General features: G+C 42.4%; 1 protein-coding gene across 1 annotated transcript in view; it reads left to right on the forward strand.

Moving 5' to 3' along the window:
• The first annotated feature begins 596 nt into the window (after positions 1-596).
• Positions 597-21,858, forward strand: part of LOC118403865 (matrix metalloproteinase-14-like) — a 35,903-nt gene continuing 14,641 nt past the window's right edge. Inside the window, exons 1-9 of the mRNA XM_035802725.1 lie at positions 597-803; positions 2,463-2,586; positions 3,383-3,606; positions 4,036-4,237; positions 4,587-4,745; positions 5,037-5,183; positions 5,368-5,507; positions 5,652-5,790; positions 6,098-6,237. Coding sequence (XP_035658618.1) covers positions 720-803; positions 2,463-2,586; positions 3,383-3,606; positions 4,036-4,237; positions 4,587-4,745; positions 5,037-5,183; positions 5,368-5,507; positions 5,652-5,790; positions 6,098-6,237 — 1,359 coding nt within the window. The 5' untranslated portion in view covers positions 597-719. The remainder of the gene's footprint in view (positions 804-2,462; positions 2,587-3,382; positions 3,607-4,035; positions 4,238-4,586; positions 4,746-5,036; positions 5,184-5,367; positions 5,508-5,651; positions 5,791-6,097; positions 6,238-21,858) is intronic.

Consider the following 21,858-nt stretch of genomic DNA (forward strand, 5'->3'; position numbering starts at 1 on the left):
GCCAAACCCGATGTGCTTATTGTGGTTATTGTAATATGACATAGTTACATGTCAACCTCATGTTGTTGTCGTCCAGCATGATCAATATGACAAATCGTTTAGTTCTAAAAATTAACGTTTCTTTCGATATAATCATCGTCTGTACGACTGTACGATAAAGAAAAGCAATTATGATGACAAGTACAGTTCGTATGCATTATCAATAAGGATGTGGTGTCTGTACCCCGAGAAAACGTCATCAGCTGTTCCTTTTAAAGACTATCCATATCAAGCTACTTAATCACGGGAAAAAACGCTGTGTCACTCCCCGGTCTCACTCGTTAGCAGGCACAAACTTCCCTATAATCCTTTCGACTTCGCAGAAGTTGCACCGCAGCCATTACTAACATGGCTAAATATAGCTCACCGCTTCTAAGTGTACCTGGCCACCCAATGTTTCCCTTTGTCTGCTTGTTATGAGTCGCGGGATTTGGGGCGAATCACCTGACGTTTTATGACGTGCACCGTAGCTCCGCCTACCTGTCGACAAAGCGATGACCATATTTGGAATGGCGGGTAGTATGACGCACCCACCTGAGGCAGCCGACCCGTGAGAGGGTACAAAAGGGGCGCGTCGAGCCTGGCTTGTCCCAGATTTTACCTGCACTGCGAAGACTGAAGTAGCTCCAACTCGTTACAACTGTTTTTGTCGTCTGCTGAGACTCAGAGGATCGGAGAGGATGAATACCTACATGTTTCTGGCCGTGCTGGTGTCGGCCGCGTTCGGCTGTGCCCTTGCCGACATGACCATGCAGGGGGGAATGGTAAGCTGAACATGTTTCTTCCGGTATTCGATAATACTTACAGAACTACATTTGTATGTGATTATAGTGTACGGCCCCCACTAGGATCAATTTTGCAGACAGAAAAAAAACACTTTTCGTTCATAAACTACGGCATTTCCTGGCAGGACACGCTGTAAGTGGTCCCAGAGCAGTGGTATTAACTGTTACTGATCTCTGACAGACTTTGGCATTCGCCGGATCATGTTCGCCAGATACTTCCGCTTTAAACAGCTACAGGCCAGGCTGTTAAAGGAAACAAGGTTAAACTTCAATGGTGCATTTTTCTTATTGCCCAAACCGACTCTGTTTTGACATAAGGTCGCTAAAAGCTCACTCGGGCATCATGAGTGTGGAGATGGGCAGATAAAGATCCCCTCAGGTACACATGAAAACAAATGAAGAGCGCTGTTATGTCAACCATTGTTATGCCAAATCTATGGAATTCTTTAGCACAACACAGTGTGATTATTCACATAGCGCGTAGTTTAAGGCCATGGCGTGGCGGGCATTATCATCCGGCCATGGCACAGGTGGATACACGCAAGGAGCCCCGAAGTGTTGCTATAAGGTGCAGCGTGAAGGGGACAGGGCTTTAGTGGGCGGCTCCAGTCCGACAGGTCTGGTGTAATTACCGTACTTGAACAGACTATAAATCAGTCTCAGGACATCAAAGTTCTATCTTATAATATTTTGAATACAAAACATGACGGTTTGTTATGCCAAGGAGACAGGGCGTTATTTTAATGTAACATCAGCGGAATTCATGAAGACGATCATCTATAAATTTGTTTATGAACGGAATTTAAGGAAAGTCTGCGAAATTTACAAAACAGAGCATAGACGGCATGTCAGCAACCAGAAGATCCTAGGCTGCGCTTGCAGTTCGATTGGTTGGAATGGTTGGCAGTAAAGCTGTAGTTGCAGAATCTGCCAGAGAGAAGTTACTTTCTTGAGAAAATCTGTTTCAAGATTCTATGCCAGACTTGAAATTTCACGGCAGGTGCACCTTGTTTGTCAATGGAATGTTGCAAAGGGCGTTTCCATTTGCGCTTGGGAATGGAGCAAACGACTCTTTACAGACATAAATGACAGACGTCACCAAACACCGAAAAAACAACTTTTGTATTTTACCATGACAAAGGCAGTGGGTTAAAAGGTTGTGGGAACCATTTTTGGATACGAAACCCTTGAGACAAATTACCCGCGAAACTATCACCCCACCCACCAGAAAGCGGCTGACCAAACGAGCCGTCAACAATGTTTGCCACCACAGGGCGAGAGAAAAAGGCATCCATAATCCAGGGTTCATCGTATTACACCTTGTTATCATTCCTAGGGTCGCGTAGTCTGGCACGTTCTGCGTCTGGCACTGAGTTGTCCAACCAGTTACCTTTTCATTTTGCATGCATCCCTAGTCTGGGCGAAGGCCGAAAAGAGGATGTTTTCAAATAATATCCGCTGGTTCTCAGGCGAAGTTTAATAGGGCAAAGGGACGGGCCATTCTTTCACACAAGCTTTCATTGTCAACATTAACTCAAGTCGTGAATGGGGTTTGTACCAACGTCAATTCTTGGGAGGTTATTCCATGGCCAGGATTTTAGATTTGATTAATATCTTGTAACGCTCTCTGTTCCACAGAACTACCTGATGAATTTCGGCTACATGGCCCCACCGTCCATGCAGACGGGCCAGCTGCAGAGTGAGGACTCCATGAGGGAAGCCATTTCTATGTTCCAGGAATTCGCAAACATTACAGTGACAGGTAAAAACTTGTCTGTTGTTGTTTGACCCAGAAAAATTTTATCATCTGTGTTTATAAATTCCGTATCACTTTTTCCTCGTGAAGAAACACAGCGACTGGCTGTTACTGATAACAGTTCTAATCGCCCAGCATCATGCCTCAGAAACGGTCCAAACTGTCGTGGGGAGGCGTCTCGGTGTCTGTCTGTAGCATCAGATCTTAGTCCTAGTTTTAGTAAGTCAGTGTATATGTTAGTCGTCGCACCAACAGTTTTGTACACTTCATGCAAAGCAAGCGTCTATTGAAAGATTGTTTACCGAATGAGAGGAAGTATCGGAAACTAATGCGGGAACAGAGAGCTAAAAATACACCAGCTATGAATCAGCATTCACGTTTATAGACATAACATGCCAAAAATATACTTCCTTCAAGTTCAAGTAGATAAGAAATGTTCCCAGACATGATGATAAGCGTTTTGGGAGGAAGGGGTTGAATTTCCGCTGTGAAACGGGGAATTGCAACTTTGCCAAGATCAGCCAAAATGGCATTATGTGAAATGAGATGTGACTGACTGAATTAATTAATTAATCAATGGTTTATTTGGTCATTATGATCATAAAAAAGTATATAATAGGCTGAATTACATACTTTTTATATGTAAAAACTTAAAATCATTGAATAGCGAAATTCCAGATTAACATTTAAAACTAATAACGACGAGGACTATTGAAGAAGGCAAATGCAAGACCAAGATTCACTATGGCATCCTTGGTAAGACGAACGCATAAAGCTGACGAGAGTGGTTTTGCCCATTTAGGTCAGCTAGACGCGGAAACCATGGCAATGATGGAGATGCCCCGGTGCGGCGTGCCGGACATGATGGGCACCAACTCCCCCGGGATGGCCCGCCGCCGCCGCCGCTACGCGCTCCAGGGCAGCACCTGGCCCAAGCGGGACCTGACCTGGAGTCTCGCCGATGCCGACTACACACCGGACCTGGGCAAAGACGACGTCGATGAGGCCATCACGCGAGCCTTTCAGGTACTGCATATGATGTACACATCCTGTAGATACAATTTATATAGACTATGTCAGTAAGTTATCTTAACTGTCTGGGTCAAGTGAGGGCAAAGGAGTGGGCCATTTTTACACAAACTTTCATTGTCAACGTTAACACAAGTCTCACGACTTGGAGTTTGTACCAACGTGATTTCTGGGGAGATTATTCCATGGCTAAAAGTTTTGGGTTTGATTGACATCTTGTAACGTTCTCTGTTCCGTAGAACTACATTTGGCTAAGAATTTGTAAAAAGCGATTGAGTCAGTAAGTTATTTAAACGGTCTGTATTTAAACTGTCGAAGTTGAGCTTGTGACAACTGTGGTATGACTTGACGTGGCTTGTATTTGGGATTTCTGTAGATGCTATCCACTCTGATCCGATGGTTAACGATTTATTTCATGTTTAATAGCTGTGGCAGGAGCAAACTCCCCTGACGTTTACCAGAGTGACCAACCGAGCTGACATCGTCATCAAATTCGCGCCCATCGAGCACGGGGACGGCGCGCCTTTCGACGGCCCTGGGGGCACGCTGGCGCATGCGTTCTTCCCTCAGTTTGGGGGCGACGCCCACTTCGACGAGTCGGAACAGTGGACAGTCAGAACTTCCTCAGGTACAGTACAAACACACATTTCATTGATATGCCAATTTTTGCCATTCTGGAAATTTTTGAGCAACCATTGGAAAGTTAGGCGTCACACAAATAAACGGAGGGTGGCGAGCTAATTTACGTTCAAGTGTGCCAAGGTCTGAAGTTCTTACCGTAGCGTGAGAACGATAATAGTTTTAGAAACTCGGGAACTCCGCCTGACAAAGAAAACGGAATGACCTTTACCATGTAACTGTAATTACATTTGAAAGTAGTTCCCTTTGTGTGTGAATGACAGGTCATTTCATTATGTAGCGACAGCTGAAATCCTGAAATGGCATTGCCATACTCACAGCATTATCAAATCACACAGGAACCAACCTGTTACAAGTAGCAGCTCACGAGTTCGGCCACTCCCTGGGTCTGTCCCACTCCGAAATCTCTGACGCCCTCATGGCACCCTTCTACCGAGGCTTCGAGCCCAACCTGGTGCTCCACTCTGACGATATCGCAGGGATCCAGATGTTGTATGGTGAGATCAGCTTTCAGTTGCGGCTTCTCTGAAGTAGATTTAAGTCATAGATCCAATAATGATATCTCTACACCGTGAATGCATCATGTCAAGAAGGCTACTTCGAATCTAAGGATTTGCTCTTCACTTTTTTCCTGACAAATTGATGTTAATATTCCAGACCGCTTATTCTTTGTATTCCTTGTCCCGTCTCGTGTATCATCCAGCAAGCTCTTCAAAATATCACTACGTGCACATTACGTTATTTAAAAAGATTATATCCACTAACTCTATGCGCTTTGTGCCTTATAGGTATGCCAGATATGGAGCGCCCCACCCCGCGACCCGACGCTGGCATGACACCCAACCCGAACCCGAACCCTGACGTCCCTGACACCTGCAGCGGAGAGTTGGACGCTATCACCATCACAGAGGACGGAAAGACATACGCCTTCAGAGGTAAGCACCTGCCTCCTATCACTTCAACGTAGAAGTACAGTTATCGACATACATTGCTTTCACGTTAAATCTTTTATTACTGACACAGAAGTAACGTTACGTACAGAAGCGATAAACAGAAAGTGTGACATACGACTTCACTTTGTTGTGCGAATCAATAAACATACAAACTTCTTGATGACAGGGAACTACTTCTGGGAGCTGAGCTCCGCCGGGATGGTTGACGGCTATCCTAAGCTTATCTCCGAGGTGTGGGGCGATCTTCCCGGGGACTTGGATGCAGCTGTGTACTACAGAGTGAACAAGAAAATCTACTTCTTCAAGGTGATTGATTCTTCTTGAGAAGGTCAAATGAAAAGGGCTGTTTGTTTTTATAGGCTTCCATATCTATTGATGTCAGTGCATGACTTTATTTAAGTTTTGAGTCTTTCAACCCACTAACTGGTTACATACAATGCACTTCTCCAGGGTGACCAGTACTGGCGTTACACCAACACCCAGCCGGACACCGGCTACCCCCGAGCCATCAGCCAGTGGAGAGGCGTTCCCAACGACGTCGACACCGCCTTTATCTGGTCTGGGAACGGCAGGCTCTACTTTACCAAAGGTGAGCATCCTTACTGAGATGCATGTCAGGCTTGAGTTTACAAATTCCATCTTTAGAGAACTTCCCATCCACACATCATGAATCAAATGGCCCGTTGTCTTCCACGGGATTGACAATAACAACGTCCCATTGCGTAATCCATCATAATTTTGTCAAAATATGAATAACTAGTGTAACAGTTGCATGGGGAAATAGGTTAATGTTTGAAGCTTTTCTGTAATACTTTCAATACAACAAGAAGAAGAGATGGCCAAGATGACTTGAGATAAGTCAAACAACTGATGAGATTTCTTTTCCCTCTGCGCAGATGACCAATACTACCGGTACAGGGCCGGGACGGGTGTGGACAGGGGCTACCCACGTGACCTGTCGGTGTGGAACGGTGTGCCCGCTGATGGCGTGGACACGGTTATGCAGTGGGTCAACGGGAGGACATACTTCTTCAAGGTTAGACAACCTCTCATTTCATTCTATAAAAGTAGGCCAGGGTATTGAAGTTAAAGAATACCGGCTTAATTAAAGTTTGCGGTCTAAGAAGTGGTTTTCTTAGTTCGATGACTCGACTGCACAATAGAGGCTTCCGATGCGATTGACGCGTCATCGTTCGGTTTTCGATGTATTCGTTCGAGTGTCGACTGCGATTTAGCGCTTCGAAAAACCGACTGTCGTTTAACAGCGCACTTATCTTACATCGCAACCGACATCACTACATCGTTAACTGACAAATGACAACCGAGTTTTTTAAACAGCAACCGAGGTCTTTAAATAGCAATCGAGTTTTTAAACAGCAATCGAGTTTTTAAACAGCAACCGAACCATAACTTCACGGGGGGACACTTAGCGGCATCGGGTTTATTTCACACCTTTTTAGCACGTGGGGGTGTGTATTGGCGGGAGGGGGTGGGGTCATAATCGACTAGTTAGGCGTATGAAGTTGGTCTCTGCTGATTTCAGGACCATCGTGCAAATACACGAATGTTCTCAAGATCTTCACTTTACAGTCGTGATAATTACGGATTATGTGCATGTAGGAGCGTATGTAGGATAAGCTGCAATTTACCACTTTAGAATATTTATAATACACAAACAAGCACCATTTGGATGGTTAAGTGATATCTGTTGACAATTACTACAGTTTCTGATTCAGAGACGTATATTTCTACAAATGCGGTGCAAACATTCGATGGCGGGGGACATGTCATGTATTGACTCAGTTCCCCAAACCTAGCTCGAATTCAAAACATAATCTACCGTAATAAAACTGGAATCAAATATTTTTAACGTGCACTTTTGAGAGACAGATGAACGTATGAGGGATTTAAGACCTCACATTTACATATCCAGTTGCTTGAGTATCTTACTACCGGGATGCCTAATATTAGCTTTACGTGCTTTGAATAACAGTTTTTTTTTTTCGGCCAGAGAGAAGCTGTCTCATGAGGTAATATGCAGGCACGAGTAGCAGTAGAAATAAACTCCTATCTCCTGCCCTAACAATAACGACAATGTTTGTTTTGTGCCTGATAATGACTTTTGTTTTCTTCAAGTTAACATCAAGTTCTCATTTGATACAAAATGTTTCTCCATCTATTTGAAGCACTTTATCGGATACGGTAAATATAACAACATCATCTGCATACAATATAGGACGTTAAGTTATGTTAAGTCTTTGCCTCAACTTATTTGTATCATGTCCTTGGTTGTGTTTAGAACATTCATCATCATCATGCACGTGAAGGTTGTTTAGAAATTAGATAAAGTGGGGATAAGATTGCAGCCTTGTCTGACTCCTTTCACAACTGCAAACAATGGCGCTAAAGTAGGCGAAGTTTTATGTGCATACATTTAATTATCTTGTAAAAATTACTCTCTGCTCCAGAATTTAACGGAGACCGCATATCTCCATGAAATATTCTGATTGTTCAAATGACTTTCACATCATCATGGTTATGTACACCTTAAACGAACTTACAAAGGTCACGGTGCTGACAATCCAATCATATACTTCATGTTTGAAGAATAATGATAATCTCCAAGCAGATCTTGCTGTGGCATAAAAAATCATAAGCTCGTGAATTTAGCTGACAGAGGACTTTCATTGGCTTTGCTGTGGCCAAATGAAACTCCTCTGTTGGCTAAACCCCTTCCCTAGCTAACGATACTATCCTATGCCACAGCAATATCCGCTTGGAGATTAGAATTATGACACTTTCACATTAACTATATAAATCAGGGACGTATTTGCATCAATTGTCTCTACTTATCTTGCCCCTGCCACAAACAAATTGTTACATGTTTTTGAGCCCTATAAAGGAAAGCACTGTATATTAGAAATGCACATTTTTTTGCATAATTTGCAATTTACTATGCATCTCTGTAAATCTTTACTGAACATATCTGCAAAGGATATTTGCATAGTGAATCCGTCGCTACATTATGCTCCTTGGAAGATTTTGACAAAAACGCCCCTGCAGGTCCAGAGCAAGCTGCTATGGGGCCCAAACAAACATTACTTCTTCCTTGCATTACAAGATATCTGTCAATCAAAAACACAAGACCAGAGCATGTCCAGGTAACACGATACTAAAATCGGAACTTGTACTTCAGTATCAAGGTCATATACTGTAAATTCAGAAATGGTTTCTAGTGTTTTGTATCAAACAAAGAAGAAATTGTGCATTAATCGAACCCGCTTGCAAAATATCCAAGGGCAATTGCAGTAACATTCAGGAACACATTAGTAATTTCAAAGTACAAGGAAGATGGACGAAACTAGTGGAAGTCGAAAAAACTGTCATCAGATGGAGAAGTTCACTGTACAATGCCAGAGGGGTGTATTCGAGTTCGCACTGAACGGGAAGGCGAACTGGTTACCAACGCGGGACAACTGTCGCTCTCAAATTGCCTATTGTGTCAAGGTCACCAGACACTTTGCCATGTGCTCAATGCCTGTCCAGTGGCACTGGCAGCCAGATACATATGGCGACACAACAGTGTGCTTAAGGAACTGGTTACCACACTGTAAGGATGGTACTCCATCTCTGATCTGCCGGTTGTTACCATACGGTGTGATCTGAGTCCTAAACAGTTTGCTTGAGGGAGGGACTCACATCACAATACCTCCTGACATCCTACCTACACCTCTTGTACCTGACATTACTATACAAAACTCAGCTCAGCAGAACTTGACTCTTGTTGATTTGACTGTTCCTTTTGAACAAAACACCCAAGTAGCAGTAAATACAAAAATAGCTATGTATGAACACTTGAAGGAAGAAATATACCTACATAGTAAAGTTAGATGAACTGTCGTCACTCTTGAGGTGGGCAATAGTGATAATGCTAGTAAGCTGAAATCCTTATGTTCTGCAGTTGTTGTACGCAATAAGTATGTCAGAAAGCTTAAAGGTGGGGTCACACCTGCGTATAATTTCAAGCCGTATGAGTTCCGTTTTGACATTTTCGCTAATTAAAATATTTTCTTCCATGCGCGGCCGCACGCACAAGACGCGCCTCAAACAAACGCATCTGAATCGTTTTTATAAAGTTTCAATTACGCAAGCAAACGAAAATATACGCACAGCATGCCCGATAGTTTTGGACATGCTCAAAACTATCGTTCGTGCGCAGTTTGGTGTCCAAAACGTTATGACTTCGCAATGCATCGGTCCAGCGTCGGTCGAGTGCGGTATACGGACGCTTTACATTTGCGCTTTGTGCGCAATATTACGCTGATATCGCGGCATTGCGACTACATGGCGTACTTATACCCGTCAGGCTCATGCCTCCTCGTAAATTAGAGCTTACAGACTCGTCGTCCGATCGAATCGCGCCTAATGTGAGGGGGGTATTACAGCGCAGACGCAACGCACCATGAACGACCATATAACGAATGCCCACACAGATAACGATTTAGTACCGTGCTTTCTGCGATCGGGTTGCGCATACTACGCGTACTGATAGCGTGATCGACGCACAGTCCAGATGTGGAATAAATACGAAGGTGCATCTGAGTCGAGACAAAACAGATCATCTCAAGACGGCAGATCCAGGCCAGTACCGACGGATTTGTACCGGGGCATGGAGAGATGGTCACAACTTATCGGATCTATCATATCATTTGCACTATTGGTTCTACGGCATAAGCATTCGTGGATATATTTGCCTACTTATACACAGTGAGGTAATTATCAGTGACAGTGAGAAAAATGCAGAAGCACTTAGTTCACAGTTTAAAAGTGTATTCAGAGAAGAAGACACTACAGACATGCTATCTCTTGGGCACCCATGCATCCCTCCTATGGAATAAATAGAAATTTCTACTTATGATGTGGAAAAAATATTGCAAGATCTCAATCCCTCCAAAGCCATACCAAATACCACCTTGGGTCCTCAAAATGACAGCCAGTGAAGTCGCACCTGTTTTAGGTAACATTTGCATACAATCGCTTGACACAGGAGAAATCTCCCAAGACTGGAGTGATCAAATTAAATTAAATATATGCGCTATTTTAAAAAAGGGAGATAGAGTGGTCCCAGTAACCAAGACTGTTGTACTCAGCTGCATTTCCTGCAAACTACTCGAACACATTATCACCCATGAACACATCAGCCATATCATAAAACACCTAGAGGGTTTATAGCTGCCAGCATGGTTTCAGAGCAAAGCTACCCACAGAAACACAGCTTATTCTAATAGCTCACGGCATAGCTGGGGCACTGAACAATAAACAGGTGGATCTAGTAATACTTGATTTCACTGAAGCCTTCGACAAGGTCCCACATAGCTGGAGTACTTTGCGCCTGGAATTCAAGGTACTACAATAAACGTGTTCATGGCTTTCCTGACGAATAGAGAGCAAACAATAGTGGTAGAGGTGAAGGCCTCAGCTCCAGTTAAAGTAGCGTCGGGAGTTCCGCAAGGGACTGTCCTGGGACCGTTGTTCTTCCACTTGTACATAAGCGACTTGCCAGACCAGCTCGATTCAAATGTGAGGTCATTCGCCGACGATTGTCTGTTATGTATTGAAAAATCTGCAAAGAATGATGCATAACTTCTTCAGAAAGATCTGAACACCCTGGAAGAATGGCAAAAGAATTTAAGAAATGGCTTATGCACTTCAATCCTGATTTTTATGCACATATTATGCATATAACGAAAAAACGCACACCAAGTGTGGTTTGATTTGTGGTCAGACAGTAGCAACCACAAAAAAAAACACCCATATCTAGGTGTTAAGTTAACAACTGGGCTGAAGTGGTGCGTCCATGTTAACAAAATAACATCCAAGGCTAAACAGACATTGTGAGTGATAATACGCAACTTGTGAACATGCGTCACTGGTAAGACCTAACCTTGACTATGCTGCGACATAATGGGATCCGTATATGAAGAAAGACAAAGATAAATTGAAAAGGGAACAGAACCTAGCTGCCAGATTCCGTACAAACAACTACAGCAGGGATGCTGGTATCACCAAACTGAAAACAGATACAACAAGAGTTCGTAGACCTCAGGCCTGCATGAAATGTATTGGGTTTCTGTAGACCTATTGTGTATTTTTGCCTTTTTGTCTGTGGTACGTGGTTGGAAAAATGAGCTTTTTACTGTGTTGGTTGTGCACCATGCAAAAGTCTGACTCTGAAATTCCATTTTCTGAATTTGTAAGTTTGGACAGGGATGAACATTACTTATTTTGGATTTCTTAAGTATGTAACCAACCACAGTACTTTGAAGTTGTTGAGACGCTACCTTTTTTTGTCTCAGATGGCCCATGCACATGTAGTTACTCTGTCACATGATATACTAATATCTTCCTATTTCAATGTACTGACCTAATGCAGCTGCTAAGTCTCCTTGGTTTGTGTTCTTCCAATGATATTCATTAAAGATTTATTTCTGGGGTGTTATTCACTTGACATCGGAATGTTACTCGCATCAGTAGTTCCATAGACAATCTCACTGTGGTAGCCCCCATGCAACAGCAACAGTTAGTCCCCAGGGTGGTATCATATTTTCATTCAATCTGACCAACCCAACCCACCCGCAGGAAAGTCTAACCATGAAGATCGCAGTTTTTTTTAGCTGCACGCTGTCATATTGAACAAAATTTCATTTTTTGTTTGCTTACCACTTCCAAGTGATTGAAATTCAAATAGTATTTGAATTTCATAAGAAATACAAGTCCCTGACTACGTCGTTGTTTCGCTGACACTTCTGGTAACTTCGACCACAAAATTTTTGATAAAAAAGGACTTTAAAAACCCATTCAAAATTGAAAGAAGATCCCTTTCTTTCAGTGATAACTTGCTAAGTTATGGCTACGCACTGAAGTAATCACCTAAACCCTGACTCCGGCTGTCGGGGGCCCGACGCGTTCTCTTTATACGCAGTTTGAAGTTGTCGGGTACTCCCACTGAGCCTACGGGCATACACTTCAGAGTGGACGGGAGAAAATTTGAAGACAACGGGACTACAACGACGGGAACTCTCTTTACATGGGGCTCCCGCTCTCGCCAGTCCCGCTCTCGCCAGTCCCGCTCTCGCGAAAACCGTAATGTAAAGTGGGCCTAAATCTCTTCTAGTATTTAAGCCAAATTTAACAGCAGAATTAATAATCAAAATGTCCTTGTCAATCCCATTTATAGATGGCAAGATGCTGGCAATGGAAACTTTGAAAAGTTCAGAAAACTGTTGTAGCCAGAGCGAACACCCGGCAAACATCCCCCAAAACCATTGAGCAGTTGCTTAGAAGGGGAAAACAATTTCATCATATATTTGCAGTGACAAAATGCACCAGACGATACTTAACAAAGCCTCCACCACTTAACCCTGCCTGTACTATAGATTTAAAAGCAGGCCCAAAAATCAAGTGAATATGACTGGCCCAAAATTACCTGCATACAGTATGGAAATGGCATCACCAAAGAAACACAGGAAAAATCATACACATACCTTTCTCCTATGCTTATGCTCTATTCATTTCTCCTCCACTTTAGAAAGTTGTATCTTCTTCTGTTTAACCATGATTGCCAAACAGGGTAAAGGAACTTGTACCAGAACTATATAGTTTATACAGCTGTCAAAACACCACAAAGACTAAGAAGCAAACTCAAATTATACCTAACCAGTATGGCAGGAGCTGTAGCATCATCTGGCAGATACAAAGTAACCCAATACATTGAACGTGACCTACATGTACGCCCCTGCAAACCAGATGACAATTACACAAGTAAAGACCTATCAATCAACCCAAACCCTGGACCATAATCTGTTCTCACAACCAAGCAGATGTTAGTGGTCCTGAATCCCAACCAAGAAAAAATCAGCATCAGCCTACAGTGTCAAGTTCATGAACTAGGAAGCCCAAAATCAAACCTGACCGCCAGGACACCACCAACAATTCATGTACCAAAAAGCAACACAATGGCACCTCGCGTTCCGGAGATACAGCGCACGCCCCGTGCCCGCACAAAAGGTAAACTGGAATGTCAAGTTCAAGCACCAAGGGCGCCAAAATCAAAATTGAGAATTATTCAGCCACCACCGACACATGTGCCAAATATCATCGCGCCCGCACCAACCGTTCAGAAGATATAACTCCGGAAATACCCCTCCCGGACACAAAATTCGACCTGCCGCGTCAAGTTCAAACGCGACAAGGCCCAAAGTCAATCCTAGGCAACAGGCAATAACCCCCCACCCATGCACCAAAAATCGTTGCAATCCCGCGTATCGTTCCGGACACACAGCGCCAAAAGTGCCCCCAAAACACAAAAAATGTCACCTGCAATGTCAAGGTCAAGTGCCAGGATGCCCAAAATCACACCAGGCCACCACCCCCAACCCACGTACCAAAAATCGTCGTGCTCGCACCATCCGTTCTCGAGATACAGCGCCCTATATCCCCAGCTTCCAAATTTTCCCACGCCCGTGAAAACCATACCTGCATACATGCAGGTAATGAAAATGAAAATGAATACAATCTTGTGTACACTTCGATCCACAGGGGATACCTGCCTAGTTCTGCCCTTGTTGCTAAGTTACTCGAATTTTTTCTTGCGCCTTATATTGATTTACAAAACTTAATATGAAGTTGTTCAATGGGAGACTTGTCATTCAATCCGCTCTTGGCCCATACCTCTACATCGTAAGTTAATATCGGGACTACCCAGGCATCAAATAGTTTACAATACACTGGCACTGAAGGATTGCTGTCACCCAGGGTTGTTTTGATGCTGAACAGAGCCCTGGTTTGAAAACATATGTCCCTTTTTGTTAAATACAATTATTTTTGTCTTATTTAGGTTGACTGATAATTTTCATTTGTTGCAGTAGCGGCCTAGAGTATTTATTGCATGTTGAAGGCCATTTTGGATAGTTGATAGTAGAACAAGGTCGTCTGCATAAAATTGACTTGATACACTGGATGTATTTAAGAGGGGAGCATCCAAATCTCCCGCATTCAGTTCACATACCAGATCCCTTATATACAGGTTAAACAGTGAAGGGCTTAGGACGCAACTCTGCCTAACTCCTATCTCGACAGGGAACTTTCCACTCAGTCCTATGTTGGTTTTAACAGTTGCTACGGATTGACTAAGCTTTTTATCAGATGGAACAATCTGCCGGAAATGCCATTTGATATGATTTTAAATAGAGGGCCCTCATGGCAAATTGAATCAAATACTTTACGAAGCATTCGAAGAGTTTTTTTTTATTTATTCACATATATTTTGAGAGTATGAGGCAGAAAGCACAAATTGCTTATATCAAGCCTTCTACTCAAGAAACATACGCATAAAACAAGAATAGTAAACCACATTACATACATAGGTACAAAATGGATAACAGAAAAATAAATTTAAACAAGACAAGTTGGTGCTGAATCAATTAGGAGAACCTGCCTGTACAATGGATATAGGTAATGACAAGATCAAAAATGTTACAGTTCTGTTGATAGTGTGAGAGAGATGTTGATCCTGATAACAGTAAAGTACATAAAGTAGTGTCGTTGAGGTGCTTTAGGTCTACTATAATATTTGAGACAGCCGATAACAAAGAACTTCTTTGGCTAGTATAGAGTGTGCAGTGTAGTAGATAATGTTCAGTTGTTTCACAATGATAGCCACATTTACATGTAGGATAATCAATACAATGGTGTTGAAATAGATGGTAGTTTAACTGACTGAAGTTTAGACGGAGCCTTGTAAGATGAACTGCGGAACGACCTTGGCCATAAGAGAAATGGGAGTATTGTGTCGGCTTGTTGAATAGTGAGTCCAGCTCTTTTTTGAAAGTGTTGATCGAAAGGACGGCTTTAGCATTCGTAGGCAGTTCATTCCACAAGTGAACAGTTGAAGGTAGGAAGGAACTTTTATACTTTTCAGTTTTACAGGCAATGGAAGTAAGGTTTTGGTTTGCGCGAAGGTTGTAAGGGACCGTATCACAGATACGTGGCGGGATAATATTATGTAAGTACAGTGGTGCGAGACCATTCATAATTTTCCAAAACTGAATCAACTGGTGCTTTTTCCTTCTGTCCGCTAGTGTGTCCCATGCAACCTCGGCTAACAAGCTCTCATGTTTAGTGCCTCTCATGGCTCCGGTACAAACTCGTGCCGCGGCTATCTGGACAGACTCAAGAAGATCACAATCTTTGCCGAGAAGGCCACACCAAACAATGTCAGCATATTCAAGTAATGGACGAATCATAGTGACATACAGAGTTTCTAATGTTCCCCGAAGAACAAAATATGATATCCTCTTCAGAAGATTGATTCGCTTCATTGCCTTGGTAATCAATGTAGACACGTGATATGACCAGGACAAGTCACGTTTCAAGTTTAAGCCCAAGTGCTTGTGAGAGTCAACTTCCTAAGCACAACTCCTTTAAACACTAATGGTGGGTGATAGACTTTGACCCTCTTCATGGAGAATGTCATCAGTTCAGTTTTAAGGGGATTAAAAGTTACCAGCCACTGGTCCGACCATTCCCCCACCATTCTAAGATCATGGTTCAATCTATTTGCTGGGACAAGCGGATCCAAAACTACTTCCACAAGAGACGTGTCATCAGCAAAAAGATTGGCATCAGTTTGCAAGTTGTCCACTAGATCGTTAATAAAAACTAGGAAAAGGAGTGGGCCCAAAAGCGACCCCTGTGGGACACCTGCGTCAATCGGTAGCCAGTCGGAACATGCCCCATTAATGACAACTCTCTGCTTCCGATTTGTGAGATAAGATTGTATCCATTGAAGAAGTGAACCAGATATCCCTAGTTGGCTTAATTTGAAAAGGAGACCATCGTGCCACACCTTATCAAAAGCTTTTGATATGTCCAAGAAAACGGTGCGTACTTCAAAACCTTTCGAAGACTTAAAAAAATTCGAAGAGTTGTTTTCTTGATTGCGTGTATTTAGATATTAAGGTTTTCAGGATAAATATATTATCTGATGTTCTGTAGTTTTTCCGGAATCCATAATGGTTAGGTTTGATTATTTCGTTTTCCTCTGTTCTTCTGTTTAGTATAGAGGTAAATTGTTTTCCGAGACAGCTCGTAATGGAAATACCGCGATAGTTATTAGTGTCGTCATTTCTTCCTGATTTCTATATGGGTACTGTATAGCTGTTTGAGCAGGTTTGGGGGAATATTCCACTTGAAAAAATGCGAGTGAATAATTTAACAAGAGGTCGTTATAGTATGTAGTGTCCTGCTTTCAGCATTTCGTTAATTAACATGTCTTCGCCGCTCGCTTTTTATTCTATTTTTGAGAGCCATTATTGAACACTGATATCTGATTCTGTGATTGGATAATCTATAGTCCCTTACTTAAGGTCCCCTCTCACTGGACGTGGGGCACGCTTGCGGCATTGCTGCGTTCGAAAACGCAGATGTACCCCCACGGAACCTAGAGGTGCCCCCGCGAAACCTAGAGGTGCCGCAAGCAAACCTAGAGGTGCCGGTTGCAAGCGCGACGTTTTTTGGAAAGTTTAAAAATAACGCAAGTGGCAAGCCCCAACGGTGCCCCAACAGTGCCCCAACAATGCCCCCACAGTGCCGCCACCACGCCCCAAACATTATCAAGGATCTATTTTGCCAGTTTACACCAAGAATCAAAAGTAAACATCCTTTTATCGCCGAAAAGCTATTTTAGATGCATTTCTAATAATTTTACAGAGGTTTTCGATCCAGTTACAGCATTGCGAATTCCACAAAACGTACCTTGTATCCGTATTCAGAGTTAACTTAAAACTACATCTTTTGATTTATTTAATGGAAAGTAGGTCAGTATTTTATACTTGAAAACAAAAAAAAAATAAGTAACTGGTTTATCGATTAACCTACGGATGTAGAGAAAAAGATTATCGTACAACGTTCAAAAAGAAATTATTTATGTGAGATGATAACGTTTGCTTTTGAGTTTGCGTTATAACGTTACAAGCAGTGTAGGTACTAGTAGGCTGCCACCGATAAAATACAAAATTGCAGTTATTCGGACCCATGGGCCATATTTTTCTCACTTTTTACAAATATGATAGACTTAGACATCATCAAAAAGTCATATTGTCCCCATCTTCAAAGCAGGTCGGAAAGTTGACCCAAACAATTATCGGGAATCGCAATTTCAAGAAAAACTTCATCTTTGTTACCCTCTAAAAACCCACTTAGGGCACTACCGACAAAACCTTTGTGGGTTTTGAAGACTCCCCATCAATGACAACTGACTGGGTCCTTTGTGTAAGAAAGGCTTGAAGCCAGGACAAGAGATTACCAGAGATGCCGTAGTGCTGGAGCTTACTCAAAAGGCGATTGTGGGAAACAGTGTCGAAAGCCTTACTGAAATCAAGGAGGTTAAATTCAAGTTGAATTTAACCTCCTTGCTGAAATCGAGCACTATGGCGTCTACCTACTTTCCTTGGTCAAGAGCACTAGTCAGGTCATGAGTCGTGACTAACAGCTGACTTTCACAAGACAGGCCTTTCCTGAAGCCATGTTGAGCAGAAGATAATATATTGTGTTTATCAAAGTGCTTCATCATATGACTGTGGATAATATGCTCCAAAACTTTGCTACAGACTGATGTGAGTAGGTTGACTTGGAAGACAACAAAAAAATGAAATACACATAACGTAAGAAAATTCGTTCTTTATCTATGAAATTTGTTGAGTAATTTTCGAACCCCGCAGTGCCGCACCGTTACCGGTGTCCCAAGTGCAGTGAGATACCACATTGTGAAGTGGACACTCTTCAATAGGACCCTGCGTGGCATAAGATATCATGTTTTTTCCTAATCATTATTGATCTAATTATTACTTTTAGTAATTGATATTAGGCTTTTTTTTACATCTATTGTATTATCTTAAGTCTATAGATCTTCTGTGAGTCGGCCTTGTAGATAAACTATAGCTAGCTTTCTGTTGCCGACTCAAAATGCATCTAATCTGCGAAGCTGAATGAATGAAAAAAAAAGATAAATGAATAAAGATAGTACAAACTGGGGTCTGGGATAATATCTCATATTTGGTATACTACACTAGTACGTTTATGTTTTACCTATCATAAATTACACGTGCTACATTTATTGAAGTCCAGTTACATGGAAATAATGGAATGATACAACTTTCTAATAAATCATGCAAAAAAGAACTTACTTGCATTAAATGTATATCATCATAAACATCTTTACCTAAGCTACCTTCATGCCTAAAATGATTGAAATTGGCCGTTCCTTTCCTCTTTGCAATGTCTTGACAAAAATGCCCCTGCATTTCCAAAATCAGGCGTTAGGATGGTCGAACCTGCCCCACCTTAATAACATGACGTCGAAAGTACTGATATCTGTCACCCTAATGTCAGATATACATGTATGATAGAAAAGTTTTCCAAATGGAGTGATCTATGTGATGACAATATCTCTTATTAACTCGGACATCTCTTCGTGCCATTCTGGTAGTTTCAGAAGTTCTCGCGGAAAGTTACTGCACTTTTCTGTAGCCTCCGTTGCAGTCTTCGGAACGGGGTTGGTGTTTTTTTGGGGGGGGGGCGGTGACGTTGGTTCGCGACTGGGCAAGGACTCGCTATCACGCTATAACTCCCTTCCACAGCAAACTCCCTTCCTCGGCAAACTCCCTTTCCCGGCACAAGAGAACATAGCCATCGTTGTAAATCGCGAAAAAAACAGTCCCGTTCCGAAGACTGCAATGGAGGCTAGCTTTTCTGAACGGCGGACCTATTCTCACGGCCCTCTGTAATATTTGCCCTGCCATGAGAATCGGTCCGTCCTTACAGTCTTCCAAATGAAGTGATCTATGTGAGGAAATTTATCAAATCGTACATAACTATGTTAGTCTTGACATTGCGATTCAAGTAATTTCAGAAGTGTATGCGGAAAGTTATTGGGATTTTCTGTCAGAATGGCGGACCTATTTTCACGGCCCTTCTATGATATTTGGTCCGCCGTGAGAATTGGTCCGCCCTCGCAGTCTTACCAACGGAATGATGTATGTGATGACCTCGTGTAATTCATCGCAAATGGTAAGAAGTAACATATAAGATACATCTTGTGCACATTGTAGACTACGTATGGGGCTTCGTAGATTTTCCACGCTCGCTTAATGCGTTATCACTCCAAATACATTGCTTAAGGTCTATGACTACAGGAATAGTGTATTTACATAGTGTAATATGCAATTAAGTTAATTGTTTCGGTCTTTCTAGATCTGTACAATACGTTCTCTCTTTTTTTAGAACATTTGCATGCTAATGGCCTAAATACATATACATAACGTTAGATACGTAGTCCGGACATGACATAAGTCTATGTGACCCCCGGTCTATAAAACCCGACCTTGACGGTATAAATCTAGTTGGCTAGACGCGGGTTAAATATATTTTTCTCATACATCCCGTTTTCTGTCTACTGGTCATGGTGTGCCGGGAGACAAAACGGGAGATATGAGAAGAGTCACAGTCTTTTCCACCAACCTCGAGCTCTGCTTGGAGACAAACGATATACAGTTAAATGAAGTAGCCTACCCAAATTCTCGAAGACTGGCTGGGTAGAAATTCGTGGCACGGTGAAAGGCACCCCGAATGTAGTTTTATGGTGTAGGAAGATGTCGCTGAAGAGACTGAATGATTTTAAGATTTTCTAGTTCTATATCTTTGACCCGCGTCTAGCTACCTAGTCTTATGCCGTGGTCGTATCATTACGTCTTTCGATGCGAGCCAGCTGCCGTTTAGTTCAGTCCACAGAGCGCATTTTGAAATAGAATGTCATGGCCGATATGGTTTAAATAGAATTTTTCTAGTGCACCCTGATATATTTTACTGCGTCGAAGCCAGTCACCTTGTGGCCGGACACAGCAAGATACGATACAAAATGGAAAGCCCGATAAAAACGACTAAAATAAACGTAAAAAAAAAACAAGTGACCGTAGGTAACAAACTTTGTGACGTAATCATGGTTTTTCAGTTGTGTTGTTTTCAGTGGTGTGTTACATTGTGTTTATTACTTATCAACAACCATACTGTTACATTCCTCTGATAAACCAACAACCATTGGCCCGCGGCATCAAATGTTGCCGTAAATTTACCATATGTGATGGTTATCATACTCAAAGTAGAAAAAAAATTGTCAGGAATACCAGAAACAGTTGGTTGGTTCACGGAGTCAGCTGTTGTCGTTACATCACACATAATGCGATGAACAGCTGTTCACATAACTCATCGTATCTGCTTGGAGATAATCTTGTTACGAAACGCCGAAACAACATTGCCTGTTTCACAATGCGGAAGATCAAGGAGCTTTTATCAGTGATAAAGCTCCTTGGGAAGATATAGCGGGGATTTCTGAAATTACAAATGTATTACATCAATTATAACAACAGCTAACGTTACGGCCAAAAGAAAGGTACGTGCATCATTTCACACAGGTGTGACAGCGTTCTCGCCCCCCCGTGATCTCGCCCCCCCGGGGGCGAAATCACTAGCGATCTCGCCCCCCCGGGGCGAAATCACTAGCGATCTCGCCCTCCCCGGCTAGTGATCTCGCCCCCCTACCTCGCCCCCCTTTAGCGATTTCGCCCCCCCCCCCCAAAAAAAACGGGTTTACATGACATTTTAGAAGTTGATTGGTATAAATCACAAAATGTAGTTTCAGAATGATATAAGTACACGAGTTTGATACATTACTCCATTCATAGTATCAATATTAACGTAATTACATGGTAATAAGATAGTTCAACCTGTTTCAGACAAGGAGGGTTTGGTCCCTTGTATTCCCATTATTGCATGTACCTGAGTCTCGACATGAGATATATTTCATTGTATTCACCTGTCCTCAAGCAACCTATATATCTCCCATATGAAGTCTCTACAATGAAGTGACCACAAAAGAACTATGTAATGTCTTTATTAATTATGCAAATATTAGGTATTAATTAGAATAACGCACATTTTGGTATATGCACCTGGCCAAGGGATATCTTCACCTCCAACATGACTGTCTTTTCTAGTATTTAGGAACTGATGCAGTTACCCGTGTTTCTAAGACTGGTACTTTACCAGTGTTTGTGTAGCATTTAGCAACAGCTACATCAACTTGCGCGTAGATAGTGTTTATAATGAGAAACTATTATTCACGTGTGTTTTTGTTAGTGCTTTGGAAATGTTTCCAGCACAAGAAAGAAAACACTGTGACAAATTGAAAACATATAGCTGACGTATTCCGTACCATAGACGGTGTTGATTTATACGTTCGCAGTAGCACTGTTTTATGCCACCTCAGCTGCAAAAATTGTCTTTTTTCATTTCAATGTCATGTTTGCACCGAACAATATAATATCGACTTTCGAGGTATGACATCTTACGGTACGGTAATAAGGTGCCATATAGGTACCAGGTAACACACCATATACGTTACTCCCCAGGTGCAGTATAGTACCAGGTAGCGCACCTGTAATATGTAGTAGCCAGCTGCTCTGGGGGGGGGGGGGGGGCGAAAACGCTAAAGGGGGGCGAAAACGCTAGTGAAGTTCGCCAGCTCGTCTTGCGAGATCGCTGT

This window comes from Branchiostoma floridae, chromosome 2, assembly GCF_000003815.2.
Source record: "Branchiostoma floridae strain S238N-H82 chromosome 2, Bfl_VNyyK, whole genome shotgun sequence".
Classification (NCBI taxonomy): Eukaryota; Metazoa; Chordata; class Leptocardii; order Amphioxiformes; family Branchiostomatidae; genus Branchiostoma; species Branchiostoma floridae.